The following is a 25,676-nucleotide window of genomic DNA, read 5'->3' as shown; positions in this document are numbered from 1 at the left end:
AACGTGAGCTAAACTGTTCACCGAAGGCGGCTCTCAATTTGGTTATTGCTTTACGTGCCATGTGGGATGTGGTACCGTCTTGTTGAAACTACATGTCAGGCATGTCTATTTCTTATCTTTTATTCATAACAATGAATACAAAGGTTTTATTTGCTACTGATCATTCCTGGGCGCGCATCGTCCTACCTTTTTTTCTACCAACTTTTTGGTCACGTGTACCTTCGGGACTAGATGTTCATTATTTCGAAAAAAAAATTTTTTTTTGTAGCAATTCTTGGAATTTTTTCTCTTTTTTTTGGGTATTATTTGGAGGTACCTGGCCTTGAAGGGAGTTTCTCCTGTAAACTAGGTTTTTCGTTCCTTTATCTCGGGCGTGGATTAAAGTAAAACTATCGGTTGCCCTATCTTCATTTTAAGTGGTTATCATTCATTATAAGAGACTGCTATTGTGTAAATTTTATGTAAAAATAAAGAGTTGTTCTTGTACAATGGTTGCTCAAAGTGAGACAAACTATCGAATAGGTGTACACGATAACTGAAGAACAGCTTGAAGGATTTAAACAAATTTTATTGTATCAGATTAAATCGCATTAAATTTAAAACTAAATACCGTTGAGAAAATTGAAAAAAAAATCACTTCTCTTAAACAAATTTGACGAAACAATTTAAAATTTTGAACATTTTGTAGCAGTTTTTGTAAAAATCATTTGAAAAAAAAAACAAAGACGGTGTTTCATAGATAGATCAAAAAACAATCAGGAACACAAAATATTTTTTGTTACGGAATCAATTTCTGAGGCCCTGAAATGCACAGCATTTACCTCTGTTAATATATCATGTCCCATTTCATTCAGCTATATCTCAGGAATCAAACGATATTTTTACATAAAATCTAAAGACTATCCCAGAAAGTATTTTGGGCATTAACGAAGGCATATCTTAGGAAACATGTCTCGGCAGCCGAAACCATTTAACAGTTCGAAAAAGATTGGAAAAAAAAAAATTTTTCGCCAAGAAGTCTGTACGGAATTTAATGAGGAACGTTCGTAAGAAGGTGCGCCAGCTAGTCTACAACGGCTAAGTAGCAAATGTTGAGAATAATATTCTGTTGTTGTAGTCTACTATTATCAGTATATCAAATAAAATTTGAATATCTAACACTTGTGAATTATTTACAGCGAAATCAAAGTGCGTCCATACTTTCTGGGATAGTCTTTACTCTGTATAGGTTCCGATAAAGAATAGTAATTACATAAAATGCTAATCTAAGGATTAGAAAATCCATAGTTTTTTTTTTTAATTCACGTTCGAAATGAAAGAACGAAAAATTCCGTTGCTCCTCAAACAGAACCCGGAAGGTATCAAATCTGATTTTATTTTTAGCTATATACATATATATATATATATATATATATATATATATATATATATATATATATATATATATATATATATATATATATATATATATATATATATATATATATATATATACATATACATATATATATATATATATATATATATATATATATATATATATATATATATATATATATATATATATATATATATATATATATATATATATATATATATATATATATATATATATATATATATATATATATATATATATATATATATATATATATGCCGTCTCCAAGTTTTTTTTTAATAATAGCTCTCGACCGCGTAAAACAAAACGCAACGACTACATTTCGGAAACTCAACTCAAATTTATGTCCAAACGAATAACATGTACAAAATTAGAATCTTTGACATTTGGATGCCCCGATCTTTACAATCTACTGGTTGTCGCTATCCACCTAGATTTATCGGTGTAATTAGAAAAAAAATCCTCCTGTTATACTCAACACACTGAATTGAATGCATTGAATGCATTTGTATTTTACTGGTCGTGAGATGTCAGCGAAAATAGTAAATTGCAACATAGCTTCATTTGCAACTAACTCAGGAGCACCGCAAAGAAGTCATTTGGAACCGTTTACATATTTTCTTTATCTTAATGATCTTTACTTCATAGAAAAATGTTTAAAACTGTCATTTACTGATGAATTCAAACTATTTCATCTGATGAAGGAATAAGAATATTCATCGATTTATTAATTGGGTATACTTTATCATGCCTAGTCGTGTTTTAGAGCTGTGTCTATCACAAGGCTTAGGGTGGCGAAATGGTAGCGCATATGCACGGAATGCACAAGAACGCAGGTTCGAGTCCTGTCTCTGATCGTATCTTCTTCCAAAAAATGATATTTTCTGTAAGTTTTTCATTCATTTGGCTTCTCCAATATATGTTGCCGCTCAGTCATTGCAAAAACTGAAGAAGATTCATGTTTTTTTTTGCAAGCTCAGCGGGAAATATTCAACAAATGGTGTCACACCAACAGGATAATATTAAACGCTTCTGAATATTCTTTCCGTGGGAAATTTATTAATCGGAAAGTGTACTTTAATGTAAACCCCCTGTGAAGCTTTTAGGCTTCCACATTCCTAGGCTTTGGGACTATTTATCGTGCCCTAGTCCGACCAACGCTCGAATTTTCAGCTCGGTCCATTGACATCGATCGTGTTGCAACTATCAAACGTAGATTGATTGAATCTTTCATATCGCTGTTGACTTATTGAACAGGAACACATCTTTGTTCGTATAAATGTTTTCGTGGCGTTTGGATCTTCATCGTTACAGTCTTTTGTCTCAACCGTTTTTTATGAATTCTGATTGCTAGAACCAACTACGGATACAATAAACATATTTCCAGTATTTAATAGTAGCTCTCAGAATTTCGAATTTCATCACCATTGCAAAGTAATAAAACGATTATTTCATGTTTTTCTACCATTTTAGTTATAGAAAGATTGTCATGGGCTTCAATAAACCATTTGGATCAGTTGGAAGAAAAGATGAGGAGGTTCTATGCCTTCTGGAGAAAAGGGTTATTAATAGTTCCATGGTCCAAACGATCAAACAAATAATCCAACCTAATAAACAAAGACGCAGTCTCATTAAATTAAAATTATATCACAAAAGTACGAAAAAAAATTCCCTCTTCGAAGAACCTCTTCAATTTTGAGTGCAGCTCCGCTAGAACCAACCCATACGAGTATGTGAATCATTTCGGTTGTTGTTGTCGGAAGAAACTAGAGCCGCAGCCAATTTTCATGAATGTTGCCGCTTATTATGAATGTTCCGCAATTTTGCTTACCAGGGAATGGAAACAAAAATGGGTTTCTATTGTGTGGGAACAAAAAAAAAAAAAGAACCCGAAACCTGATCCAGCGAGTATTTGCGCGTTGGCAGCCCCCGGAGATCGGTGGAAGGTATGGGACAGGGAAAAAAACAAATTATTTTCTCTGTGTTCCGCCCGTCATAACAGGAATTTTTTTTGAGCACGCTTGATTAACCATTGAATGCCAATAAAGTGATTGCATCAATGGGATGCCAAAGTGTGGCTTCTCCGGTATGACGCTGCAATCATTGGAAAGAGTTACGCCGATACGGAAATAACACTGTGTAGCGAATGGAATCATGCAGCGCGTACGTATCGAATTAAATATTCAAATCCTCAATTAAAACAGAACAGGGCTGACATAATCCTCGGATTCGGCTCATAACCTTTCACTTTTAGGAAGATGATGAATATTTATAATCCTGTTTCCATGGAGGTCTGTGTCTGCCAATAGTATTTTCCGACAGAGGAAATCTTTCTGCGCCATCGACTTCGGGTTCCTTCGCCGTCGGGATAGGATACCGTCTCTGTTGTCTGAAATAAACCGGTACCCGACAATCGGATGCCACACACACACTTCACCTAGATTGGTGGTGGTGGAAGTAGTCTGTCATTATCATTTTCCGGCCTACCGAACGCAATGCGAAGAAGCTGTCAGTGAGGCGAAAATGAAGTTGAAATTAAATTGAAATAAATTACCGACCCTTTGGCCGTGGTCGCTTCCGGAAGGTTGTGTTTTTTTTTATTCAGTTTCATTCAAATTGCCCTTAATTCGATCCCGTGCGGCTCTCCACTCGTCACTGTCGACCGCAAATTTTCACATTTCCCGTGTGGTACTTCCCCATTAACTCTCGGTGGCGTTCACCGGGCCCGGTGGGTTGAGCTTCGACATTAACTAAGAGAAATACACGCGACGCTAAAGCCAACGGCTGAATGGAAAACACTTCAGCGGTACGCCCATTGCAGGAATTCAAATTTAATTAAAAATGAATTAACATTATCGCCTCTTTCATCGCCTGTTTCATATAATGTTCTTGTCCACATTTAAATTAACGGTTTTCTGCCATATCAAAAATAGTCTTTTTGGTTTCATTATTTTGTTTTTGGTTGTTGCTATATTCGTGTACTGAACCATTCGAGCATGAAGAGATATTCATCAAAATTGCCCGCTGTTTGCAAAACTACCTGCCCAATCAAAACGAAGCCATAATCTACCTACAAAGGAGGAAAAAAATCACCGCATCGCTGCGTTCGATAATTGATTCCGAAAAAAAAACCGAATGCGTTCTGTAATTGAAATTCAATAACAGTAATTACCGACAGAAAATATGCTGCTTGCTGGTTTGATGATGATCATGCTGATGATGCTAGCGATGGTGATGACAAGTATGGGGTTGGTGATGCTGATTCCGATGTTGGATCCTTTGTTGGGTAGGCTGTCGGTAAGATTGCTCCACTTATGTCACCAACAATCAGCTTCAAAACCCTAATCGAAAAATTATGGTGGCTACTGTAGCTAGGAGTATGACTGTCGACAAACCCAGACCACTAATTTGACTCCGGAGTCCTGGGCTTCCATTAGATCCACGGTGTGTTACGCTTAGGTCACGGATTTCAGTATCTGGGAAAAAAAAATTGATATTTGTGTTTAGTTTTTAGTATAAGACAAGCGAAATTACAATTTTTTTGAAGTATTTAAAAATCGATTTTAATGAAGAACTAGAAATTTCTTTCTTTATTTATTTATTTGGGAGCAGGTAAAAGCCCGATGGAGATGAAATTTGAATGAAAATCTCTCACTCCAGCAGGCATAAAACCTCCTCATCATTTGTATCAGCAGATTACAATGATCCAACAGATACATTTAGACTTAACACTAACAGTTAAAACTAAATCTATAATCCCACAACTAGTTGATGACACCAATAGTGATCCTAAGGCTAATCTGACAATAGTCACCATCGTTTAATCATATTTCGAGATAAATAAAGGCGAAGAATTTTTTAACAGTTGTTAAATGTTCGGCACATACTGGAGAATGGATCCTTATAACCATAAACACATGGGCTGAAATGTCCCGAGCCAAACAAAGAGAATATATTTTTTTTAGTTCGAAATTAACTTTATTCATCAATACCAAATCAATTTCTTACCGGCATTCACACTGATTTCTCGGCCGCTTTTGACAAAATTAGTCACCAGATTGCAGTTGCCAAGCTTGGGTTCAGCGGTTGCTTCCTCAAATGCCAGGCTTGGGTTCAGCGGTTGCTTCCTCAAATGTCTTGAATCATATGGGAGCGGGTCATATCGCCGAATGCCATTTCACCGAAAGTCGTTTCGCCGAATGCCATTTCGCCGAAAGGGTCATTTCGCCGAAAGGGTCATTTTGCCGAAAGGGTCATTTCACCGAAAGGGTCATATCTCCTGCATGTTATGTCTCCTGTATAACTGATGTGGCGCTGCCACATAACCGAAGCCAAGATTACTCGGCGGCACAAAGCCGCCAAGGCCGACGCCAGCTGTGTCGGCCGCCGACCTGCCGTCGGAAGCGGCGGTCTCTTGCACACAAACCTGTAACCGCCTTGTTTGTGCGGTCTACTCAAAGCTAGGTTTCTTTGCTTTAGTTAGGTCCGAACGAACGGTAGCGAGGTCGGACAGCACATGAACCAAAACGATGTGCATTAGATATTTTTTTAATTTTCACTTAATAAACGGAAAATACTACTTACATTTGCCTGGTAGATACACCTATGCAATTACTTTGATTCTTAGTAGCTAATAGTCAACAAGTTTTTTTGGGAACTACTTTCTGAGGCTCATGAATCAATCATTATTCAAGAAGTACAATGGTATGTCAACAAAACGGGCGTTAACGCTATTATCTTTCGTTTGTCTTTAATTTAAATCAATACTAATTACAATTTCAGGATTCATATCTGACAGGTCGAAATATGACTGTGAAAATATGGGACAACGTCACTTCACCATTCATTGCGAGCTCCGGAGTTCCACAAGGAAGCCATCTTGGACCGTTCATATTCTTGATATACCTCAACGACTTGAACTTTTCGTTGGAATGCGTGAAGCTATCATTAGCCGATGATTTCAAATTGTTCCATCTCATCAAGGATTCTGAAGATCCCGCTATCTTACAAACTCAGTTAGATGCATTTTCTAACTGGTGCAACGTTAACAGGATGGTACTAAACGCCTCAAAATGTTCCGTCATCTCTTTCTCTCGCAAACGAAACACGATCACGTATGACTACTCTATTTCTTATTTAGGATTTTTTTTAGATTCTAAGCTCAATTTCCAAGATCATATTGAGTATACTATATCTATAGCTTCTAAGATGCTAGGACTTATGTTCCGCATTTCAAAAAACTTCAACAACGTATGTTGCCTTAAAATCGCTTTATTGTGCTTTAACACATGGATCAATAAGTCTCGAGACTAATGCAGAGATGGCGCTCGTAGTAAACCAGTAACCACGTCTTTCTAGAGTACTAACCTTTGCTTGAAACGGGTCAAAATTTTAAGTCGATCCGACCAGAAACAGCTGAGTTATTGAGGTTGGAGTAAATTCGTTTTGTAGTTTGTTTAAAAAATGGAAAAAAAACGAGTTTCGTGTTTTGATAAAACATTGTTTTTTAATGGGTAAAAACACCGTGCAAGCGAAACAATGGATTGAAAAATGTTATCCGGTCTCTTGTCCATCAAAAGCAACGATTTGTCGGTGGTTCGCCGAGTTTAAACGAGGTCGTACCGACACAAATGACGCGGAACGCTCGGTTAGACCTGTGGAAGCTGTTACACCGGAAAATGTGAGTGCAGTGACAAAAATTATAATGAAAGATCGTAAAGTGAAGCTCCGTGAGATTGCTGAGATGACACAGATATCATATGGAAGTGTATTTACTATCCTTCATGAAAAATTTAGCATGAAAAAGGTTTTTTCCAAGTGGGTGCCGCGATTGCTGTCGATGGAACAAAATGCACCCTGCCACAAGTCGATGAAAACAATAGCGAAATTGAACGAATTGGGCTTTGATCTGTTTCCCCACCCCCCATACTCGCCAGATTTAGGCCCCAGTGACTACTGGCTCTTTGCTGATCTTTAAAAAAAATGCTCCAGGGAAAAAGATTTGGCTCAAATGAGGAGGTCATCGCTGAAACTGAAGCTTATTTTGAAGCGAAAGATAAATTTTTTTATAAACATGGTATTGAAAAATTGGAAAAATGTTGGAACCATTATATCACCCTAAAAGGTGATTATGTTAATGAATAAAACAAAAATTTTGCAAAAAAAAATGTTGTTTCCATTGTTAGTCTCGGGACTTATTGATCCATGTGTTAGTCCGCTCTACCCTTGAGTACGCTGTCGTCGTTTGGGCACCATTGTGTGTGGATCTTCTTCCACAACTAAGCTTTAATATCCATCGTCGTAACTTGCGGTTAAACTCCTTCTTCGGAATCCCTCGTGCAAGAACAAACTATGGATTTAATGAACCATTTGCTAGTATGTGTCTATCATTCAACGTTTGTTCAAATGTATTCGATTTTCATTTGTCCCGCAACACTGTAAAAAACTTATTTTCAAGATTTTTCGCCAGCTAGTTTTCCTTATGAATTGAGGATTAAATTGTAGATATTTACAGAAGATAGTATGATAGATTAGTTTACGATAACGTGTAATATGTATCATTTGGATAAATGTAATCTGTTGGTACAGCTCCACTGGGCCTTTCCCTTGCTCCTAAATAAATAAACAAATGAATGAGTTTATTTCAGGTCTGCGAGTAGCCACTAGTCGCAGAAATTTGGCGAATCTGGCGGATGTGGGAGGAATTAGAAGTTCAATTCATGTAGTTTTGTCATTGTTTTGATTGACAGGTGCGTTGTCTTGATGAAACAACATTTTTTTCTTTGTCATATACGGTCGTTTCTTTGCTATTTCCGGCTTCAAATGCTTCAAAAACGCTACGTAATATTCACTGTTGATGGTATTTCCTGTTCCAAGATAGTGCAGGCCATAGCCTTTATATCCGATTGTTGTGCTTTTGGGCGTTTTGGACGAGGCTCCCCAGTTGCTGTCCACTCAGATGACGATCGTTTTGATTTCGGAGTGAAGTGATGAATCCATGTTTCATCCATTGTCACATATCGACGCAAAAATTTCCGGCTGGTAATGTTTAAACATGGCCAAACACTGCTCAGAATCATCAACACGTTCTTGTTTTTGGTCAAGAGTGAGCAAACGTGGCACCTACTTTGAACAGAGCTTTCTCATAGTGAAATGCTCATGCAATATATAGCCAACACGTTTTTTGTTATCTCTTCGACGTCTGCTAACTCGCGCAACTTCGATCTTCAAAACGATTGTGTGTTTTCTGGTGTTACCGCCTCATTCATTCTGCACCATCGGTGTCTCTACGACCAAGTTTGAAGTCAGCAAACCAACGTTTTATTGTTGTTTCTGATGGAGCGGAGTCTCAATTTTCAAGCAATTGCACAGTGGTTCAAAAGCCCAATTTCACGCTCTTGATTGATAACTCATTAAAATGTGATTTTTGAGGTACAGTATCTTCAGCAAAGTTGCTCAGAATGATAAACGCCATGTTTTGAAAAATTTTATTTATGTGATTAATCCCCCTAAAGGTGAAATAAAAATATCATTTTAGCTCAGGGCCAACATAGGGGCTAAGTTACTTCGACAAAGTTGTGCAGAAAGTTATTGAAAACAAGTTTGCTGAAAATACTATTCCCGCAACTTGAGTGAAATTCATGATATAATTTCTGAAAAGGGTGTCATAAAACCAGTTTTTGTAAGAGAACATATATATTTTCAATTTATATGAGTTTTTCATGTTCTACAAAATTTTTCATCATTCAAAACTACACAACTTTCTCAAACATACTATTCCGCTATCATTTCAGTTTAATGAAATAGAGCCATGTTTCATGTTTTTTTACATAATCCGACTTGTCTATCATCAAAAGGCGCAGAAAGGTGCAGAAGAATCTGTCGGCTGATGCTAAGAGTCTTTTATCTGATTGAGAACATTGTCAGCTATCATGAAATAAATACAAATAACTAAAAAATGACTTGTAATACTACTTTTCTCTACCAGAAGATGACATAACTTAATTCGATTTGATGATTACTTTTTTTAAAAGTCGTGACAAAACATTGACTAAACTTTTCAATTTATAGACTTCGATGTGCAAAAAAAAACATATTTTGTGACAAGTACCATGGTAATGGATATGTACTGAAATCTGATCTGACATACAATGAACCTTATCAATGCAAATGTCAAGGGCAATGATATTTGAAAGGAACATATCTCGCCTGCAGACGATCGCAGACGAGTAATTCAACCACAGTATGAAAGTTCTTTTGAAGTAGTTTTATATGAAAATTTCAGAGAATAGAAATTAGATCATGAATTACACTCAAGTTACGGGAATGGTTCCTTGTGCAAATTTATTTGAAATGACTTTCTGCACAATTTTTTCGAAGTAATTTGGCCCCTATGTTGACCCTGAGCTAAAATGATATATTTATTTTACTTTTAGGGGGATTAATCACATAAATAAAATTTTCCAAAACATTGCATCTATCATTCTGAGTAACTTTGCTAAAGATACTGTACTTCAAAACCACGTACTTGATGAGTTATCAATTGAGAGCGTGAAATTGGACTTTTGAACCACTGTGCATTGCTTTGCTTGAGGGGTATTTTATCCCATCAAGAAGCAGCGTTAAATTAAAACACTAAATTGTTTTTGATCCATTGTTCTAAAAAAACAACAAAAGTAGCGTCACTCTTGGCACAATAACTAATCAAATAATGTATAGAATATCATGAAATATTAACAGCTGTCTTCTAAATGTTAGTAATAAATGAAAAAAGGTGATTGCAATAAAGCTAGCGCCATCTATGTGTTAAACGCGGGACTTTTCAGTACATGTTATGTTAAAAATTCCGGCCATTTTGAATGTACAGTCAGTTTTCGACAGCTATTGAGCGTGGACGTGTTTTAGCTTGTCTTCGATTTTTGTCTATCCTAAAAAATGGATTGCATGACAGCTTCCATTGGGATGATTGAGTATTCTAACAAAAAATTTTGTTCTTTGGATCTTATGCCCAAATATCTGAATAACTAGAACTAGAAATTTTACGAACATCGTTAAATAGCATTAGCATTGAAGTTAAATGTTAGTTTTGATATCATTTAATCCTGATATCGATTATCAGATTATTAGTAAAAAATTTGGGGTCGTTTTCTATCTATTTTTGGTTGGTATTTTCTAATTTTTGAAAAGGCATCTAATATTTCTCATCAGTGCAGAGCGATTCGATTTCCAACAACTTCTTTTTAGACAACTCTTCTTTACAAATAATAAAGTGTGTACCGATAATCTCCAAACCTTCAGCGGTTCCAATCGATGAAATTATTTTACTTTTGCCATATTCGTTTTATTCAGTTTTAATACCATACCAAAATGAACGAACTTTCCTCCCAACATTACCCTTAAGGTTTTTAAAACGTTTGGACAAATCATTTTGTCGTGAATACGACTTACTTTACTATGGGGTGCCTTTTCAAAACTTACCCTCTGAGAGAGTGATAAGTTTTTTATGGTAAATATCTCTTGTTGTATTTAACGTATCATCATAATTTTCACTACATACCATCGGAAATATGATCATCAATTTATGATAACATTTTCAGTTGTACGACATAATCACGAATAATTCAAAATTAAAGTTTTCTGAAATATTCGTGTATCAACGCGTATCAAAGAAAACTTATGACGCGTTTCTCGTACCCGAGCCGACGGTTTTCATGTAATAAGTGAGATTTCATTTTTGCGTTAGCTAGGTGTAAAAGGTTAACACATATATTACGTTCATTTTAGCCTGCGCAGTTGATTGAGCAGGAAGTAAAGAAGTGCATCATTTCGATTGGTTCCGGTACAGAGCTTAGTTCCAGTACCAGTATCAATAAATTGGTTTCAGAATTCAGTTCGCACTGTGAGTTTCGTCTGAAAAACGTGCCTAGTCCACCTAACAGTGAAATGATAACTTTTTTTTTTTATCAATCCGCTCGTTTTTCTTTTGCGTGAATATTCTCTGATGGTTTTAGATTTCATTTAGATAATTTTCATGACCAATCGACGAATCGAAGATAGAAATAGTAAAAAACCCTAAAATTATTCCCTTAAATCTGAACGTGTGACAATCGATCAAGCAATCCATGAGATGCAGAAGTGAGTTCCTTTTTAAAGTTTTTATCATTATTTATGGTACTTTCAGAAATGGTATTCAGAGACCAGCATAACCCAACAAAGATCGTATGACGAAAAAATTGATAAATTTATATGAAACTTTTACACTAATCACCCTGTATCTCCTGAACTGAAAGTCGAATCTGAATAAAATACAAGCAGTTTTTATGGGACCTTAAGACCTTTAATGTTAGATGGACAAAATTGGCTCAGCCAGTTCGAGGTTTGAGCAAAATGAGTGGCATTATTTTAATTTTATTACACATATCATCCTGTTGTTCTGGAGCCAGAAGTCAGATTCAAATGATATTTAGAATCGTTATATAGGAGCATAGGACTGTTTATATGAGTCGAAGTTCGTAGAAATCAGTTAAGCCATCTCCGAGAAAAATCAATGAAATTATTTTCCACAAACAAATTTTCTTATCTCGACGAACCTCTTCGAATGGTAAAAGGGTGTAAGAAGTTGTGTTCTTCCAGTAATTATTGTTGCAAGCAGTATGAATCAATATAAATATGAATCTGTTTGTAATTTGAAAATACTGTCATCAAATCTTTCTGATATGTTATGTTCGAACGTTTATGTTGCCAAAAACGAACCGTGCTAAAATCGGAACGTCATGAAAAAAGCATAGTCTTTTAGGTGCTAAGAAACAATAGCATAAAACCGTGTTGAAAATCGTGTTTCACTTTGCTCCGAAACATCGCTTTATCATCAAGCGAGCTGCTACTGTTGATGCTACTGGAATAAGGCGAAAAATCGCTTACACAAAAATATCGATAACGATAAAATTGACGGATTTTAACATTCTATGGCTTTTTGGATAGCTTCAGACCCACACACATGCACACACATGCACACACACGGACATTTGCTCAGTCCGGCGATTGGTATATGTCACTCGATCCTCCAGGCCTCGGAAAATTTTTCTAAAGTTTGAACGCATTCTATACCTATTTTGTATATTTATAAAAAAGGGAAAAAGGAAAATTACATCGGCATTCAGCTGTTGATCCTTCGCATTGGAGCAAAACACACCGAAAAGTAAACAACAACCGTGAAAATTTAACAAATAAGCTCACTAAAGTACTATTATAATTACTTATCCGTTGAAATATGCAAATTAGAAGCGAAAGTAATAAGTTTAGTGAAGGTATGATAGCCGCCAATTAGAAAACTTTTCCCCTTTTTCATTAATTAGATTTTTGTGTTTTAGTTTAAATGCGTTTGTTGGCTTCAGGGTCTAGAATTAAATTTCAGAACCCAAGACCAGATTTCCAGAATCCAGATCTAAAATTCAGTTCCTCATCCAGAATCCAAGGCCAGATTCGAATTGCAGAGTTCTGGAACTGAGCAAAATTCCAGAACTTGACTTTAAGCCTGGGTTTTGGAACCGAAATCTGGAATTGAGATCAAAATCTTGATTCTAGACCAGCACTTTGGAACAAAATTTCGGAAATGAGTTCTTGACTAGAATCTGAATATTGACACCGAATCCTGGTACTGAAATTGAGGTCAGAATTCAGTTCCAAAATTCCTATCCGGAATTCAGGACCAGAATTTAGAATCAAAATTCAATTGTATTTCCAGTGTTATATTCTAAAATACATACCAGAATCCAGGTTCTGGATTCTAGAACTGAATTTCAAGGCTAAATTTTGGATCCGAATTTGAAAACTGAATCCTGGACCGTAATTCTGAAGTTAAAATTCAGCTGCGTACCAGAATATATGTACATATTTCAGTACTAGAATTCAGATTCAGAATTCCGTTTCGAATCAGAATTGTATACTGGGATTCAGTTCCAGAACACAGGTTCAGTGATCGGTTCAACAATCAATTTTAGAATTCATTTCCCCAGTTTAGGTTTGGAGCTCAGCACCAGAATCTAGCATCAAATTTAGGTTTCAGAATTCAATTCTAGCATTTGGCTCCAAATATTCGTATTCACGACATCCAGTTATGTCTCTGAGATTACCCACCCACCTTTTTGATGTAGAAATTCATTTTTTCTTCCTATCTCTCTCGGATTCCTATCTCTTTAGATGTTTCTGAAGCACCCGCTTCAGTACTTTTTGATTAGCTGCAGTTCCAGTAGGTTCCACTCCAAAACATCTATTGACCGGTGGCACGAGGCAAAATCCGACCAGAAAAGCGTAGGACCCATTATTTTCTATATAATTGATTATTGATCGCACTGGTTGTCACAAATAGAGTGACGGAGGCAGGAGAAAAAAATTTTTGCGGACTGCAATGGTAACTTTTGCTATCCGAAAACACTTTTAGTACTGTCATATATGTAATTTCACAAATTTCCGTTGGTAAAACAGACTGAACAAAATGCATTCTTAGTGTTAATGGTAAACTGAGAAATATGGGAGACCTATTTCAAAAACCTATTCTTAATCCACCTATTGGTGTGATAACGTCTTTCTCATTCATCGAAACAAATCTCAATAAAAAATTTTTTGCTTTTCTCATATAAAAAGGCTATGCAATCGCTGTGAAAACCGGGTTCCGGAATTACAGGGTGATATGTACCAAAAATAATAAGAAAAAAATAGTCACACACGTTTATCCGATTTATGAAAAAATGCGAAAATTTTTCTGAAAAAATCGGTTTTCTTATACTAAATTTCGACTTTTCATGTAATTCGGCATCAAAAACATAAATTCGATCTCGGAAATTGTATGTACTCCTCCCAATAGTGATTTTTCAAAATCGAATTTGGTTTATCCCGTGGACCGTTCAGCCCCGGTCTCCCCCATCATTGAATCTATGCGTCGTAATGCAATGTGTTAGTTTTCTTCATAATATATTTTAATTTTGGTCGACTGTAGCTAGCAGCCACTAGTGGAACTAAATTTCACGGAACATTTACGTAAGAAAGTGATGAAAAATGAAAATGGGTATAGCCTCGTTCGATCATTTTGATTCGAACATCGATTCAATGAAGTTGACCACCTGATAGGAATATCCATTCAGTTTTCTAGTTATAAACGTATCCATCATATAAAACAAGGTTTTACGTATATTTTGAAATTTATATGGCATAAAATTCATAGAAATAAAAAAATCTTTTATTTCTACCTACTGGTGTAGAATTGCTATTATATTTATCAATAGTAGGTATCAATAAAACATTTTGTTCACTTAGATAATATTTTACTCAAATTTTGGTAGAATCATTCGGATCCAATTTGCATATTTACAATTACAATTACACATAATTTACAAAAGTATGTTTCGGTTACATTCATAGCATCAAAAATATATCAGAATTGATGATGGCCTTTACCAAAGTAAATTGTGCGGATAAAAATGTGATTTATCGGTTACGTCACTTATTGTATCTTCAGAACCGGAAGAGTCAGCCGTAGGTCCTTCGAACTTAATCCAACATCCTGCAGTGGCGTTTACTCGAACCTAAGATTGTTAAAATCAGTTCAGTCATGTACAGATGTACTTCCATGTCCCTCACAATTTTCTCTAGGTAACCCATTTTGCCATAACTGTTCTATTTTTTCAATTCTTGTATCTGTCCAAAGACCCGCCTGGCCTACGATTGGAAGAGTAAGAGTTATTATCTGTCGATGAACATGTGAAATATTCTGTATTTGATATCATCAGATTTTGTTTTAAATACCACGTTTTCCACAGATTCCCAAGAAATAAGTATTAGAAAAATATTTGAATTTCCACCACCCTTACCACCTTATGATATTTTTCAGGATTGAAAATCATCGAACTTAGATCGGTATGTGGACAAAAAAGGCGGGTGAGTAATGTCACAGACATAACTGGAGGACGTAAATACGAATAAAAATGACAATCGTTCGTATTAGTTGATTGTGTGAATTTTGAATGCATTCATGCTCAGATCACAGCATGCTGTGCGTTTGGCTGTCATCTTTCGTTTGTTAACTTGTTTGTGCGGTTGAAATGTTGCGTTTTTAAAATGTCACGTATTGAAAAGGAAGTGAAAATTAAGGTTCTGGACACATGGCTAAGTGAGCAGGGTATTACTATGCGAAAATTGACGAAGCGGTATGGAATTCATCATGCCAGTGCTAAGACCATCATTAATAAGCTTGGGGAACACTATTCTTTGGATGAGCTACCAGGAAGAGGCGGAAAACCCGGTTCTTCCAACCCAAAACTGGACCAGAAAGGGGTATCACTAGTCATCAAAAACAAATCAAAGTCAATACGTGATTTGGCAAAAAAGCAGGAACGAGTGTCGGAATGATCCAGCGTATCAAGAGGCGAAATCACCTGAAGGCCTACAAGAAGCAGAAAATCCCTAAATAAAGCGTAGAACAGAAGAAGCGAGCAGCAACAAGGGCCCGGAAATTGTATTCGCATCTTTTGCAGTGTCCGGATGCGTTTTGATGGACGATGAGATTTATGTAAAGGAGGACTCGAAAACCCTTCCAGGTCCACAATACTTTACTGTCGTCATTGGGGAGGATGTGAGCCATGCGGACAAATCGATTCAAGTGAAGAAATTTGGTCGAAAGGTACTGGTATGGCAAGCAATATGTCCCTGTGGTTAGAAGTCAACCATTTTTTACACTACCGGAATTATAAATGCAGAAATTTATCGATCTGAGTATCTCCAGAAGAGATTACTGCCTTTATATAAGAAGCATAGTCCACCTCCACTGTTTTGGCCTGATTTAGCGTCGGCTCACTATGCCAAAACCACTCTCAATTGGCTTGCGGAAAAAGGTATAAATTTCGTTGAGAAAAATATCAATCCACCAAATTGCCCTCAGCTTCGATCCATCGAACGTTACTGGGCAATCGTGAAGAGGGTCTTCCAGAAGACTGGTATGGCAGCTGGGAACATGCAAGAGTTAGAAAAAAATTTGGGCTCAAGCGTCCAATAAATGCGATGCAATACTTGTCCGGAACTTGATGAAGAGCGTTCGATCAAAAGTTCGAAAATTCTTGAAAGAATAACTTAAATTTCATCCGGTTTTCATTATGCTCAAGTTCAACCTCATACAATAAAGGATCAATTTTTAGTTTGAATAAAATATAGATTTTTTTCATATTTTGAAAAAAAAAAATGTGGATAGCTTATTTTTGATACACTCCTTAGCGACAAATATTTTTCACCACACAATTGAATAACGCGGATCAAATTGTCGGATTTTGGATGTCGATTATTTAATTTCGGATTTGGATATTTCAGTGAAAGAAACTATCAAAATGTTGGGATCTATTTCTGGCATTCAGAGGGACCAAGTTGTTAAATTCTCTACGATACTAAACACTGATCGGAGCTATCAAAAAACCTCTGTATTTGCTAAAATATGAATATCAGTATTTATAAATTTAGAAATAAAAAAATATCATTCACTCACTCATTCCAAACGATAGACGGAGTACAATTTTCATGCAAAATAACGTCGAGTGCCGAACAGATTACCCATCACTTGAAATTGAGTGAAGAGTCAGTTGAATCCAGTGCCGTCGTCACCGGGTTTAACTAACTATCGCCCCTTGAAACTAAATAATGAATTAATACCCAGACGGGGTTAGGACGAGTGTCTGGCCCGCAAGCGATCCCAGCTGTACAGCAATTATGTTTTCAATTGAAATAGAAAAAAATAAATAAAAAAAAAAAAAGAACAGAACACATCCCGAGCTGGGCAGGTACTCACCTGTGTTTGACGTGGTGAATAAAAAGCTTTCAGAGAAATCACTCCATCCGTAGCGGTTCCTGGGTACAGTTGATGTATGTTTGTTTTTTTTTTTTGCAGCATCAGTCGTTTGTACGTTTTTATTTTTTCGTAAGTCCCGTGGATGTTGGGATACCAATTCGCAGCCGTCGTCATCATCATCATCATCGCCGTCGTCGTCGTCGTCGTCGTCCACGTCGTGGAGGTTGTTCGGATTGACACCAACCAGTGCCAGTGCCGGTTAGAAGAAGGTGTCATTTTCAGAACAGTCATCCCCAGGGTGAACCATTTAATTATGTTCAAGTGGGGACGGGCGTTAAAACGTAAAGCCGTTAGATGAAGGGTTTTATCCGACCGGTGTTTTTGGATGTGCGATGAGTGAAACAGTCAGAGGAGGCGTGAAAAAAAAGAGAATTTTAATTTAGAATTGCATGTAGTAGTTTCTTACTTTAAATAGCAAGTGTTTGGGTCTGATTTAACAAACAAAAAAAAAAATTAACAACGATAAGAGCTGAAAACATATTTCACAGCAAGTTTGTAATAATTCATCCGGTTGTGATAAAATCATTGGTAGACGAGAAAAAAAATAACACCAGAACGATTTACGGCTATTAATATTCTATTTTCCTATCTTCTTGAAGCTCGCCAACCACCGAGCACCATGTGTTGGGCATCGATCATCTGATTTCGATTGAAAACGAACTATCAAACCATAACCATTTGAATCGATTTGCGATTGGTTTGTGGCCAACAGCAGGTTGGATGATTGGGACCACATACCGAGACCGGGGGGGATAGTGAAGGCGAAGGCGAATGAAACCCGAGACCATAATAATTTGTCATTGATAATAGCTGTCAGTCGATATCCCGGGCAGAAAAAGCTCCTGCAGTCCGGACGTGAATTTTGCATTCGAGCTATCCGGCACGTTTCTCACATTTCTTGCAATGGTTCTACCACCGCACGAGTAAGGAACGACAATGTTCGATTTCCTTCGTTTTGTCCTTCGAACAATGAGGAGCAAGACTAAGCCGACGGTGGTGGTGGTGGTGGTGTTGCACGTAGCTGGATGTACATGTAATGCAATAACCACATCTCGGCAATGACGCATATGTCGGTTGTCTCAGATGTCGGAGCAGGAGAGATGCTGTATTAGTGCTGATTACGGATTGTGGTCACTTTACTGTGTCTGAGACCGATCCTTGACAGGAAAGAAAAAACCTTAAAGTAAGAATATGCAATTTGCTGTCTGACGGGATGTCGATTCTTAATTGACATGGTTTGATTGATGGAAAATCTAAGAGAAATAGTTGAATAATAGTGGCATTTATCACGTACGCACAGTTGATACTAGTATCCAACTTTAACTACTTTAATAAGTGGGACAAAATATATCCTCCTTGAAATCGATGGAGCATTCGTTGAAGCCCTAAATCGTTGTTTTCAACCATAGTCGCGATGTTTTGTCTTGTAAAAACAATTTTTACGCTTCATGTAGGACTATTTTGGCGCAATTTCGGCTTTCCAACGAACCAAAAAAGCCCAGATATACTGTTGGTGGCTTTCCCTTTACGATGTTATCCACGAAAAGTATGCCTAGGCAATTCCAGAAAACCAACGGTTTGATCGTTTAACCATCCACTAGCATTGGGTACTCATTCTACTTTCTGACAAGTAATAGTTTCTCTAAGATCCATAAAAAGATACCAATCGATCCCAAAAATCCTTCTGATTTCGCATTCGCTTGGTCAAACACGCATTCGAAGTGTGCTCGCGTTCGTGTTTTGTCGTGAATACGACTTACTTTAGTATGGGGTGCCTTATCAAAGTGTACCCTGTACAAGAATGGGTAGAACTTAATCGTGAATCCTCCTCTTGTTGTATTAAATCCAATAACATTATTGTTTGTCCCTGTTATCGAAAATACGATCACCAATTTATAATAAAATTTTCAGTAGTTCAAAATAACCGCAAATAATTCAAAATTATAATTTTCAAAAATATTTGGTATCAATGAGTATCAAAGAGAAAAACTTATAACACTTGTTTGTCTTTCTCGTAATCGGATGACGGTTCTTGTGGCACTTACAATGTAGGTATGAAATGTAAAAATCGACACAATTCATTCGCCATTGATTTTTAGTACCAGTAAGTTAATTATTTAATTATTAAAGCATTTTCCGATGTTTTCTTCCATTGGAATTAGTGAAACTCCTACCGTGTGTACCACTGCAGGCGAATAGTTGTTTACTCTCTGTTGGTCTATTTTATTAATTTTGTGATAGAATAAGTGTATCAGGAATTCGTCGTACTTAAGTATGAGTGCGCCGTTACAATTTTGGAGGCAAAGAAATAAAATTCATACATTATAACTTCTGAGAACGATTTTTGATACTCAGAAGTGTGAAGTGTGTTACGTCTTTGACATTACCCGCCCACTTTTTGCTCCAGCATGCATGGCACATAGCAACAGGAAGACTTTTTCATCTGCAGAATGTGAACTCGCGCATCTTCACTTCCCACTTTGTATTACAGTAGATGCGTAACACTCAAAGCACTACGAAAAGTTTCAAAATGACACTATTAGAACGCGTTTAAACTATATCATTATGACGCGTCATTTGTGCTTCTACTGCATTGAGAGGATCTATGCTGGAACCAGTGTATTTAATAGAACACTTCACTGAGCCTGAATGTTTTGTTTTTTTTTTAATTGGAAGCTGAGGGATGGATCAAACGTCTCGAGCCCAGCTAATTCATTTGAAGCGATCACTGAAGATAAATTGACCATACAATTGACACGAGTCAGAACATTTTTATTGTTAAAATACCTGACAATAACTGCCCTATCAAAGTCTATTTAGAGAACAGTGAAGTGTAAACTGTGTCCCATCCGCTGTATATTCCCGAATTTGCTCCATTCGACTATCGTTTGATCCGATAGTAAAACATTATTTTCGGAATACCTTTTGTATGCATGTTTTCGTTAAATGCACACATTCATGCTCTTCCTCATATACGCACTCATGAGACAGAAGGAAAATGATGTACACTACACAGTTCTTCTTTTACGCAAGGGATACATACCGCGTGAAAAACCGCGCAAAAAAACCGCACAACTTCTAAAATCCGCGTTAAAAACCTGCGAAACTTCGAAATTACGCGTAAAAAAACAGCAAAACTAAAGAAATTTTTTTTCGATATCAAATATCTTAGAAATGCATGAAACGTCCAAATCTGGCGTAATAAAAGAAATTTGATTTGAATAAAATCGACTTTGAGATTTCCAAAATCGAAATATCTTCGAAAAGTTGAGATATGGTATAACCTCAAAAAATAAATTGGGAAGAAAAACATCTGGGACTTTGGGAATTTGAGACTGGACAAAACGAGAAAACCGGATAACTTTGAAAATTCAGTTAAGTTAATTTAGTTAAGTTAGTTAAGTTAGTTAAGTTAGTTAAGTTAGTTAAGTTAGTTAAGTTAGTTAAGTTAGTTAAGTTAGTTAAGTTAGTTAAGTTAGTTAAGTTAGTTAAGTTAGTTAAGTTAGTTAAGTTAGTTAAGTTAGTTAAGTTAGTTAAGTTAGTTAAGTTAGTTAAGTTAGTTAAGTTAGTTAAGTTAGTTAAGTTAGTTAAGTTAGTTAAGTTAGTTAAGTTAGTTAAGTTAGTTAAGTTAGTTAAGTTAGTTAAGTTAGTTAAGTTAGTTAAGTTAGTTAAGTTAGTTAAGTTAGTTAAGTTAGTTAAGTTAGTTAAGTTAGTTTTTCATTAACCGACTGTTAAAAGGCACCTTGAAGATATTTTCAGTAAAAGCGAATCCATACAAAAAAATAATCGTTTCACATTTATATGCGATTTGTACGACTCCTGGTTTCTATAACTGAAGCAAGCAAATTAAATTTTTGCCTTACTCAGAAGAAAATTTCATTTCACTGTCGTCATGAAACATTATAACTCATCTGTAAACATTTCGATGTGAACATGGTCATAATTATGTTTGTCTCATAATTAAATGTAAATAATGCGACTTCGTTCTTAATTGGGGAATTATCTCCTATTTTTGACTATTTTGAAGCTGGATTGCCCTTTTGAAATGTTTACGCCGGTTTGAACTCCTGAACTGTCTGATTTCTGACGAATATTTTCCGTCTTTGTTCATATTTCCGTGTATTTTGCTCTAATGCAAACGACTAACAGCTGAACGCTAATGTAGTTCCTTGAAGCGAAACACACACTGCGAACAATGCACAAAATATGTCCATTCCGCAGCAGAACTGTTCACAGTGCGAATTGATTCAATACTAAAGCAAGGTTCATGAAGGGAAGTGCAGCTTTTCACATAGGGGGATCTTAACAATTCGCAAAATTTGATGAATTTTGATGTCTACATGTACACATACTTTTGCCTTTCCCGTAGAGAAAGGTTATGCAATCACTGTGAAAACCGACATTTCAACCTCAGCCTGGGGGGCCGAATGTCATATACAATTTGATTCAGCTCGACGTACTGAGCAAATAACTCTGTGTGTATGTATGCATCCCGGGTTGGCGGTTCAGTGCATAGGACGCTGGTCTTACAAGCCAGCCGTCGTCTGTTCGACCCCGACCTGGAAGGATTCTTAGTGTCAGTAAGATCCATAGTACTAGCCATGCAATGATTCTGTATACTAAGAATCGGCTGCGAAGTCTGTTGAAACAGAAAGGCCAAATTCCACCACAGGAATGTAATGCCAAGACTTTGCTTTGTATGTATGCATGTAACAAAAATGTGCAGTCATTTTTCTCGGAGATGGCTGAACAGATTTCCACAAACTTAGATATAAATGAAAGGCCTTAAAGTTCTTCGAAAAATTATAGAACCTTTAATCCGGATCTGACTTTTGGTTCCAGAACTAAGTGGAAAATTTCCAATTTCAAGAGTATTTTTTGACAAACGATGGACAACACCAGGTACAGGATAAATGTTTCTAGATTATAGAACTTGTTAGTTTGTAGGTATATAAACTTGTTTGGGCACTACTGGTCTATCGTTTCCTATTCCGGAAGCACCAAAAGTAGTGAAGAAAAACTTCAAAAGTAGAACTCGCTTCGATTTTTCAGTGATGCTTGAACCTATTTTCACAAACCTTGATTTAAATTAACGCTTACATTGCCTCCAAAGCTACTGTGAAATTACATCCGGGTCCGACCTCCGGTTTCACAATAACTGGGCGATGAGTGACAAAACTTGCAAATCGTCATAAAAAATGACGACACAAAACCGATACGTACCGACCGGTACGTGCTGGTGCGAGAAAAGAAAACACAGCACACCTTTACCAACGATGCGCACAGCGTACTTTGCTCAAATTCATACACGATATGAAGAAAACGAAAACCAACCCCGAAGCTGTGAAAACGCAGTGGAGTCCATCAGCACCATACACACATGATCAGGAAATTTCAATCGCGTTGAATAAACCAGAATCACGGTGCGGTTACGAATGACTGCAACTGGTGTGTGATTTTGGTAAAACACGGTGCTGTGGTTGTAAAAGATCTTAGCTATTTTGCGATGAGTGCGACCGAAAGATTAAAAGAAAGTCATATGAACTGATCTTTGCACCGAGGCCCGCAGAGCCGAGTGTCATATACCATTCGAATCAGTTCGTTGAGTACGCAAAATGTCGGTGTGCATGTGCGTATGCAACATTTTTGTGCACTTCTCGGAGATGGCTTATACGGTTTTCTCAACATTAGAATTAAATACAAGATCTTGGAATGCCATAGAGAATTCCATTATTTCGTACGTAGGTTGTTAGCTATGTATTTAGCCTTGGCCAAACGACCCGGGTTGGCGGTACAATGCATAGGGCGCTGGTCTTACAAACCAGTTGTCGTATGTTCGAGCCCCGACCTGGAAGGATTCGTAGTGTCAGTAGAATCGTAGCACCAGCCATGCACTGGTTCTGTACACTCTGAATCGGCTGCGAAGTCTGTTTAAACAGAAGGTCAAATTCCACTACATGAATGTAATACCAAGGCTTTGCTTTGCTAACACTGAGTGTTGCCCGGTGGTTTTGACGTTTCCATCAGAAAGTTTGCCATTTTTAACCATTACCATCTGCAGAACGTTCTGTCATTTGAGCGCTATTTGTTTCGTTCTCAGTGAGTTGAGAATTTTACTGCAGCAAAATAATGGAATGTAATCGTGAACATTTTCGTGCAATGATTTATTACGATTTCCGTCGTGGATTATCAAGACATGAGTCCTTCGATCAACTTGTACAATACTGATATAAAAAATTCAATCGTGATCGTAGTTCGCCTATAGATGAATTTAAAGAAGGTCGTCCAAAATCGGTTGTTCTGCCAGAAAACATCGAAAAGCTTATATGTTATTTTGTATGAACATTTAGTCGTGAAATAAATTTGTTCAAGTTGGATCCCACACCCCAGAAATGCTGAAAAATTCAATCTTGGTGCTTCAAATTTTAGTGTATAATACGTACACAGGTAACGAAACATGGATTTACTGTATAGGTGAAATAAGGGAAACAAACGCAAGACGCAGAATCATTCTTCATACCGATAATGCAAGCTCAAACAACCGAATATTTGAGCACCCAAAACGTCGAATTGATGGGCCACCCGCCGTTTAGTCTTGACTTGGCACCTAACGACTTCTGTTTGTTCCCTTCCGTGAACAATAAACTACGTGAAGAGCAACTCAATACTCCCGAATACTAAGAAAGCGTTCGAAAACCATGTTTTGGGGTGGAAAAAATGTTATGAAAATTGGTAAAGCGTATGCAAAAGTGCATTGATCATCTAGGGACATATTTTGAAAAACAATAAAACCATTACCGATTAAAAAAAATAATACTGTTTTCATTTGAGGCAAAATACATAACTAACAGCCCATGAATCCTGCTGCCTTCTTGTTCCGGAATTACCGAATGACTTTATTTTAAAATTCTGATTACTTACTCACTATCCTCAGATAAAGTGTGATCGATTTTCACAAGCTTAGGCCTTTAAAAAATTACATCCGGGTACGACTTTCGGTACCGGAATTACGGGAAGAAAATTTCAAATATTTACTTGAAGCGGCGAAGTAAGAAACGTAAAAAATCTTCTAAACTGGGCTCGAAACTATTCCAATCGTTAGTCATTGTTAGTAGACGGCCCATCAAATTAACTCCGGCTCTTCTGGTTCCCGATTTCAGATTCCGGAAACACCGTAAATAGTGTTTGAGCTCTCCAAAATGGAACTCAGTCTTTTTTCTCCGAAATCGTTTGACCAACTTTCACGCATTTAGGTTCAAGTAGAAGTTCTCAAGGTCCCATAATCCTGAATTTCATCCGCATCCGATTTCCGGCTTCGGAACTACTGGGTTAGGTGTTAAACATTTCATACCGCCACCTGAAGCGACCAGGCAAAAGAGGTAAAATCTCCTTTTAAACATATTCAAACTTGGTCCAAATTCGCCTAATAGTGGTCAAAACTGGACCTCACTAACTTTTCATCAATACCAAACTGACTTTCACAAACTTATAGATTCATATGAGAAGTCTTACAGTTTCATGCGGAATTCCTGAATTTGTTGTGGATGCTACTTCCGGTTTCGGAACTACAGGGTAAACAGGATTTGTAGATTTTACTATGTTACGTCCGAACTAAATTTGTTGTTTCACAGTTTTTTTTAGAATTCGACAGTAATATTTATGATAAAACGTCATTGACCACTAGGTGGATTAATACAGGTTTTTTTTTCATGTGATTCCCGATTTATATTTGCCTGATCAGTACACTAGCATTTCAAATTCAACTATTATTGTCACCTAGTAGAGGCAAAGGGGAGCGGGTCATTTCGCCGAAAGTCGTTTCGCCGAAAGGGTCATTTCGCCGAAACTGACATTTCGCCGAAAGGGGTAATCTCGAAAACATCATATAATTTTTTTGTTGTATTATGCCTCCTGTATAACTGATGTGGCGCAGCCACATAACCGAAGCCAAGGATAGCTCGGCGGCATGAAGCCGCCGAGGCGACACCGGCTGAGTTGGCCGCCGTTTTTTCACTTAGTAAACGGAAAATGCCATTGCTTTGATCAGGCCCGTGCGCAGGGGCAGGGTTTTGGGGGTTTTAACCCCCCCCATGAAGAATTTTTTTTAAATTAAGTTTCATGAACAATGGAGTACTTATTATATTAAAGTGCAAATAACTTGACAATTCATATTTTTTGTAAATTTATTATCTATTTATAAACTGACATAATAACCCCCCCCCCCCGCCACCCCCCCCCCTACTTTTTACATTGTCAATATAGTGGATGAGGCGCCTTTTTGCATTTTGGACATCCCCCTCTCCCCTTGAACCCCCCCCCCCCCCCCCCCCCCCCCCATGGATGATTCCTGCGCACGGGCCTGGCTTTGATGCTTAGTTTCCTTGGATTTTG

General features: G+C 37.0%; 1 protein-coding gene across 2 annotated transcripts in view; it reads right to left on the bottom strand.

Moving 5' to 3' along the window:
- Nucleotides 1-1,660: 1,660 nt before the first annotated feature.
- LOC131431176 (hemicentin-1-like) overlaps nt 1,661-25,676 on the bottom strand; it is a 400,232-nt gene continuing 376,216 nt past the window's right edge. For both annotated transcript variants that reach the window (XM_058596735.1, XM_058596736.1), the window contains 2 exons: nt 17,226-17,284; nt 1,661-4,875 (listed from right to left, as the gene is read on the bottom strand). In XM_058596735.1, the coding sequence (XP_058452718.1) occupies nt 4,733-4,875; nt 17,226-17,284 (202 nt within the window). In that variant the 3' untranslated portion in view covers nt 1,661-4,732. The remainder of the gene's footprint in view (nt 4,876-17,225; nt 17,285-25,676) is intronic.

Source organism: Malaya genurostris, chromosome 2 (assembly GCF_030247185.1).
Source record: "Malaya genurostris strain Urasoe2022 chromosome 2, Malgen_1.1, whole genome shotgun sequence".
NCBI lineage: Eukaryota > Metazoa > Arthropoda > Insecta > Diptera > Culicidae > Malaya > Malaya genurostris.
The sequence above is the reverse complement of the archived record's forward strand: the minus strand, read 5'-3'. Positions and strand labels throughout refer to the sequence as shown.